This window comes from Scardinius erythrophthalmus (assembly GCF_964197995.2).
Source record: "Scardinius erythrophthalmus genome assembly, chromosome: 13".
Lineage (NCBI taxonomy): Eukaryota > Metazoa > Chordata > Actinopteri > Cypriniformes > Leuciscidae > Scardinius > Scardinius erythrophthalmus.
In genome coordinates this window covers 39,618,599-39,626,101 of record NC_138233.1, presented here as the reverse complement: position 1 = coordinate 39,626,101, position 7,503 = coordinate 39,618,599, and the positions used below count along the sequence as shown (strand labels likewise).

At 35.8% G+C, this 7,503-nt stretch overlaps 1 protein-coding gene across 1 annotated transcript; it reads left to right on the top strand.

The window, feature by feature from the left end:
- The first annotated feature begins 595 nt into the window (after positions 1-595).
- Positions 596-4,209, top strand: LOC308700608 (E3 ubiquitin-protein ligase TRIM35-like). The gene is made up of 6 exons (XM_081382295.1): positions 596-1,047; positions 2,259-2,354; positions 2,558-2,788; positions 2,906-2,928; positions 3,010-3,128; positions 3,512-4,209. The coding sequence occupies exons 1-6, from the start codon at positions 652-654 to the stop codon at positions 4,051-4,053; spliced, it is 1,407 nt and encodes a 468-aa protein (XP_081238421.1). The 5' UTR covers positions 596-651; the 3' UTR covers positions 4,054-4,209.
- The last annotated feature ends 3,294 nt before the right edge of the window (positions 4,210-7,503 follow it).

The following is a 7,503-nucleotide window of genomic DNA, read 5'->3' as shown; positions in this document are numbered from 1 at the left end:
CTATTCGGATCTTCAAATCCCGGAAGTGGGCGGTTAAAAGCGCCGCCATTATTTACAACGGAGGTCTATGGGAGTGTCGCAACTCTTTCTCTCTATGGCTCTGCTCTGACCCAGTCACCTTGACATAACAATCTGGCCCTTGTCAAAGTCGCTCAGATCTTTATTCCTGCCCATTACACTGACAAAGATTTGAGCATGACAGAAAATTAATGTTGAAATTTATGATTGGTGTTTTTGATGTAAACTTCCTTTGCGCTCTTTTTTTTTTTTTTTTTTAGATATTTATTCTGTTGTACAGCACAATGGCCAACTACTGTTGTTTTTATGTGCTACATAAAGAAAATTTGATTTGATTTGATCATGACAGACCTGGAGAAACTCTCTGACAAATAAAGAGCAATAAATAAAATATGTATAAGCATTTTGAGGTTGTTTATAATTAATAGTTTTGTATTTTATTTGTTCTTTTGTGTTTTATTCAAAGTTTTACATTCCATTTTGAATACATTTTACCTGAAGAAATCCTGACGTTCTTGTTTGTAAACCCAAAGGTGATCATAAACTCCTCCCTCTTACAACACTAACCAGGAAGAGAAGAGAAAGTTGAGAAAGTGAAAGTAAAGTTTAGTTTGCGAGACTCAAACGGTGAAAATGGCTTCAGCAGCTGAAGATGATTATATTTGTCCTGTTTGCTATGAAATCTTCAAGGTTCCTGTTTTTCTGTCCTGTAGTCACAGTATTTGTAAAGAGTGTCTACAACAGTTCTGGAAAACTAAGGAAACTCAGGAGTGTCCTGTCTGCAGGAGGAGATCCTCAAGAGAAGATCCTCCATTCAATCTGGCGTTAAAAAACTTGTGTGAGTCGTTCCTGAAGGAGAGAAATGAGAAACGTTCATCAGGATCTGAGGAGATCTGCAGTTTACACAGTGAGAAACTCAAACTCTTCTGTCTGGAGGACAAACAGCCGGTGTGTTTAGTGTGTATTAATTCACAAAAACATGACAATCATAAATTCAGACTCATCAGTGAAGTGCTCTCATCTTACAAGGTAAGACTAATGTTTCTTGTTTCACATGTAAAGAACAATAATTAGTCATAAACATAGATATCATCACATTCATGCATTACTATTTCAATGTCATTTTACTCAACTTTATATGACATTTACTGTGCTGTAAAAGTATTTGCCCATCCTGATTTCTTATGTTTTTGTGTCTCATACTAAATAGTGGCGCCTTTATTATAGATATCTAGCCTGGTTAAAACCAGAGCATTCTCAGTAGTTACTGAGTTATGGTCTGGCAAAGCTTCATTAATAACTAAATTTCCACGGGGCGTCACCAACAGACATCGCTCAAATGCCTCTGGGCGCAATTGGATAGGCCTAAAACCAATCAGAGCGATTGTCATCGTGTAAAGCCCGCCTCAACGTTTCTGATTGGTGCCGCGATTTCGACGGATTAGAAATGGGCTTGAATGAGCTCTTTGCCGGACTACTTACTAACTTTAGTTCAGCCTCATTGGAAGGTTTTCAAGAATGAACTCACTGTTTAAGGTCCTGCCACATCATCTCAATTGTGCTTTTTTGAGCCGTTCAGAAGTGGATTTACTTAAGTTTCAAATTTACTGATTTGAGCTTCAGTTTGCAGACTAAAGATAGGATATTGTGCTTTAGCATTTTCTGATAGAAAATAAGAAAATTCAGTTCCTATGATCAGTTCCTTCTTGGCCCTTTGTGACTCTGAGCCACTTCTGGGAAGGTTTTACTGTGTCGAGTTTTCTCCATTTGGATATAATGGCTCTCGCTGTGGTTCTTTGAGTCCAAGAGCCTTTGAAATAGCTTTGTAATCACAGACGGATGTGTTTCAATCACCGTCTTCATCATCATTCCTGGAGATTCTTTCACCTTCGTCAATAGTGTGTTACTGTTTAAGACATTTTAACCAACTTCATGCTGTTGAAAAAGTCCTATTTAAGTGTTTATTTGATTGAACAGGGCTGCAGTGATCAGGACTGGCTGTGTTTAGTCCAGCTGAACAACATTATAAATACAGTTTCATAGATTTGAGGAATTAGTAACTATAGGGCCAAATACATTATCACGCAGACCCAGTTAGTATTGGATAACTTTTTTGCTTCAGTAAATAACATTGTCATGGGTGGGGGTGAATACTTTTGCACAGAATTGTATGATCATATCACTGTATTTTCTTCTCTTCACTGTAATCTGGTGTTTAATGTATTTTTGTTCAAATCTAGGAGGAGCTCAATACAGCACTGACGTCCTTACAACAGAAACTTCAACACAATGAAAATAAGAAAGGAGAGTTTGAGGAAACAGCTCAACACATCAATGTGAGGAAACAGAATCAAGAGTCATTTTCATTACAGCTGGAGGATCACTTTATACCGTTATGAATTGATATATTTAATATAATGGATTCCAGTTGATTATTTCTGTAAATGACGAGCAGCTTCTGCTTCTGGATCCGTTATATGTCGGGTATCCGAGATCTGTGTTGATTGAGATGATTGAAGTGAATGTGATTTGATTTCAGTCTCAAGCTGAGCACACAGAGCGTCAGATTAAAGAAGAGTTTGAGAAGCTTCATCAGTTTCTCAGAGACGAAGAAGAAGCTACAATCACTGCACTGAGAGAGGAAGAGGAGCAGAAGAAGCAGAGGATGAAGGAGAAGCTGGAGGAGATGAACACATACATCTCAGCTCTTTCACACACTATCAGAGACATGGAGGAGATGATGAAAGACAACGACGTCTCGTTTCTAAAGGTGACAAATCAATCTGGCTTCATTCTTTGTGCAGAAAACAGCTTGTATAGAGAGACTCATTGACACTGAGAGTGTTTGATAAGATATTAAAATGTTTTCAAACTCTATATTTTCCAGAACTTTAAGGCCTCAATGGAAAGGTAAGTGAGCTGCTCGTATCTCTTCTCTCAGTGGATCTGAACTCAAATTCACTGCAGTTCTGACTCCTGAATGTTCCTCAGAGTCCAGATCTCACAGCCTGATCCACGGATGAGTTCTGGAGCTTTGATTCATGTGTCGCGTTATCTGGGTAACCTGCCGTTCAGAGTCTGGAAGAAGATGCTGGAAACTGTCCAACACAGTGAGTCTCAGCAGATTTGACACCAGTGCAGAAGATAGTTCACATATAAACACACACAACATCAACATTTGATAGAAATATATTTCATAATCACTTGAATTACAAAGTGAATCTAAACTGTATTTCAGAAAATCATCAGATCATACAGCGAACTCATAATGAAAAGTCTATTCCTCATGGTTTATGTTTATGTATTAGGATACAATAGTGTTTATTGAATACTGATATTAAACCTGAAGCCTCAATCCATTCTGGCAGTAACTGAGAGACCATTGTTATGATAGCATGATTTATGATCTCTTTCAACAAAAGGAAAATGTTTTACATTTACATTTCTAATACATCATATCTCATCCTGTAATCTGATGTTATTCTCTCTGCAGCTCCGTTGACTCTGGATCCAAACACAGCACATCCTCGTCTCACACTCTCTGCTGATCTGACCAGTGTGTCGGTCAGTGATGGAGATAAAACACTTCCTGATAATCCAGAGAGGTTTGACAGGTTTCCATGTGTCCTGGGATCTGAGGGCTTTAACTCAGGAACACACTGCTGGGATGTGGAGGTTGGAGACAATACACACTGGATTCTTGGAATAACAACAGCATCAAACCAAAGGAAGGGAGAGGCTTTCTTTAAGTCTAATGTCTGGGGTGTAGGGTACACAGAGAGCGAATACATCTCACATTCCCCAGAGCAACGCTACACTTACTTCACTGTTAAACAGAAGCTTCAGCGTGTGAGAGTTCAGCTGGACTATGACAGAGGAACAGTGTCATTCTCTGATCCTGTAACTAAAGACTGTCTGCGCAGATTCAGGACATCCTTCACAGAGACTGTCTTTCCATTATTATATAATGTCTGCACAACTTCTCTGAGGATCTTACCAGTTAAACTGTTTATTACAGCAGAAAATCACAGTTAAATCTGCTTCTGCTTCTAGATTAATACAGTTTTGTAAATTATGCTTCAATAATAACACTGTAATCAAAGGGTCTCATTGATCAACCACACTTCAATGTAAAGTTTACAACCAAATTTACCCTTGTGTTTCCTTAAGGACATGTTCATCTCTTTCAGTAAAAAAAAAAACACAACAAATCCTGTGTTAATCCTGCATTTATTTTGGCACAAGTGTGTATTTTTATTAGAATTTTCTTCTTTCCTTTCCACATTGTACACAAAATATTTACACCCAGGACCTTAAGGACAAAACTTTCCACATTGAAACCCATTAAAACTGCCAATTTATTTTTATCCCAGGGCCATTTAACTATAAAATGATGCAGTCTTTGTTAACAGACTTTTGTTCTGTTGGCCTTTTCTTTTAAATATATATATATATATATATATATATATATATATATATATATATATATATATATATATATATATATATATATATATATATATATATATATATATATATATATATTTTTTTTTTTTTTTTTTTTTTTTTTTTTTTACAAGATGGTGCCGTTTTCTCAGGTTTGGCCTACTGTTACGATTTGGTCTTGTCTTGGTCACGTTTCATGTCTGTCATGTGATCCTGCCATGTGTTCCCTTGTCTGATGTGTCATGATGTTATTGGTTCATTGTTCACAGATGTCCCTTTTTTAGTCATTAGTCTTGTCTATTTAAGCCCTCATGTTTGCCCTGTGTCTTTGTTTAGTATTGGTTTGGGTAACTGCTGTTTGTTCTTGTTTCGAGTTTTCATGCCTTTGTTTTATGTTTGATCACGTTGGTATTAAAGTTGCACTTGGGTTCTCTACACATTGTGCCTCCTACGTTACACCTATAAAGCGAATACTCACTTTTTTCCTGTTTGCTGCGTCTGCATATTAGAGTCAGTTGGATAAATTGTGTAATTGTGTTTGTGTTGCTGTGAGGTTTGTGTATATGTACTAAAAAGTTTATCTGTACATGTAATAGTTGATGAAAAATTATTGTATTGTAAATCTCAAATCCCAAAGTAATTTATATTATAAATTCAATACTTAAGTAACCATTAAACAAGTCATACAATAATGAAAGTATATTTAAATTTTAAATTCATGTTTACAATATGTAAGTAAGGGATAATGTAGAGCGAGGCGGTTGTTATAAGCAGAGGGGTCTTGAATCAGCCTGAAGGGGTTGTATTGGCTATAACAACCGCCTCGCTCTACATTATCCCGCTTATTACATGGCTACCCATATGAAAAAAACCTGCATGGTTCATATACAGCAACCATATATCTTCCCTACTTAAATCGTCCAGAATTACCTTCTGTGTTTCATATAAGGCCAATACATGTCCTATACAAAATCAGACCGATTATGGCCACTTTCATACTAAATAGCACACATACAACTTGTAGGGGATCTTTGCGTTATATATGAATACTGTTAAAAGACTTATATGAGTTTTACATGACAAAAGTATGCAAATGTGTAAGGTATTAGTATAAATATATAAAACTCATATAAAATTCATATATAAATCATTTAAAGTTCTTATATTGAATCATATGCTAGTCAAATTAAAGTCATATAGAATGTATACACGTTTTGTGTCATTTGTTTATGTGTTTCATACAGATTTCATGTTTTGATGACCAACATCTGATTCACTTATATGCAGTTGGCAAATTTTTAAAGGTATACTCCACTTTATAATGAAAATTCTGTCATCATATACTCACCCTCATGTTGTTTCAATCCTTTATGAATTTCTTTCTTCTGCTGAACAGAAAGGAAGATATTTAGAAGAATATCAGTAACCAGACAGTTTCTGGTCTCATTGACTTCCATAGTAGGAAAAAAAGTCAATGGAACCAGAAACTGTGGTTACTGATATTCTTCTAAATATCTTCTGTTCAGCAGAAGAAAGAAATTCATAAAGGATTGAAACAACATGAGGGTGAGTATATGATGACAGAATTTTCATTGTAAAGTGGAGTATCCCTTTAAACTGTACAGTGCAGAAGCCGGTTCGAGGATTACTAGCTGTCAGAATATCACTGACCTTTATGAAGACTGTTAATTTTCCTACAGGATTTGAAAGAGCAGAATAAAGCAATGACATTGTAAGACTGTATTTACATTAATTGTGAACTGTCTGGGCCTGTTGTTTGTGAACAAATCATAACATATTATTGCAAATGAACAAAGTTGAGTCAAATATGTTTCTATAACAGTGATTAAAATGTTGAAAATTGGCTGGAATATGTTTTTCTATATGAACTCTGGTGGTGATGCACTCTAAAAACTTTTAATATGATTTGTGTTTGGTGAAACATTTTTACACTTTGAATATTAATTAGATTTTTAAGCAGTGAAATAAAATACATACACTGTATTAACTGAGTAAATGTAAGTAAAACTAATTAAATACATCTGGTACAAATAGGTACATTAACAAATAAAATTGAGTAGAAATAATTGGGGGGGGGGGGAACATTTAAAAACAAATATTTATGAGTAATATTAACTGTGTTTATATGCCAGTAATATTAACTTTTTTATTTCCTCTAAGCCTTTGTAAAAAATATTCCATACAACCACCGGTATAACTACATGACATTGGCCTTTATTGTCGATGAGTAGCCTACAGCAATACAGCATATTTTATACTATTTTTAACACATATACAATATTGCCTACATTCAAACTCATGTAAGAAACATTTTCGAAGTAAAACTTGAACATTTAGGCCTAAACATTCAAGTAATTCAAGTGTAATCAACCGGTCTGTTATCCAGTATCCACCGGATCAGCGCTGGTTCTCCAGCCGGAGATGGACTCGCCTCTGCGGGGGAACTTCTAACTTTACACCGCCGTCCTGCGTCACTCACAGCCGAAAGATGCTGCGACGCGACTGACTCTATAACCTGCCAATAAACAAACAGTGCACAGTTCTGAGGACATTTTATCATCCAAATTAGTTATATTCATTATCTTTAGGAATATAGTCGTGTGTTTTTTATGCAAGGCGTTAATCATGCGAAAAGACAGGCGCGAGTCGACACTCGTTTAACTCGTTTAAGGTGAGTAACATTGCGTCTCTGTATGTTCTTTCGCATTAAATAAAATGATTTAAAGCACATTAGTGATTATATATATAAAATAAAACATGTACACACCGGAATTTCACAGAGGAAATGCACCAATTCTGCGCAAATCAAGAAATATAGGCCTACCATGGTCTGGGTGAATACTCGATTCTGATTGGCTGCAGGGTGGCCGTTAAAAAGTGATAATGTACACCTAAATAAACCGTCAGGCGTAACCAAGGAAACCAAGTTATTGTTTGTAACTTGTAACTTTAGATTTCGATTGTAAAACTAATTAAAATATAAGCTAATGTTTTAAAAATGTGTTATTTGGCAAGTGA

What these genes read in the sequence shown, in the direction of transcription:
- LOC308700608 (XM_081382295.1), top strand. Translation starts at nt 652, where the DNA reads ATGGCTTCAGCAGCTGAAGATGATTATATTTGTCCTGTTTGCTATGAA. An exon ending in AAGTGCTCTCATCTTACAAG is followed by an intron (nt 1,048 to 2,258) that starts GTAAGACTAATG and finishes GTTCAAATCTAG; the next exon opens with GAGGAGCTCAATACAGCACT. An exon ending in AAACAGCTCAACACATCAAT is followed by an intron (nt 2,355 to 2,557) that starts GTGAGGAAACAG and finishes ATTTGATTTCAG; the next exon opens with TCTCAAGCTGAGCACACAGA.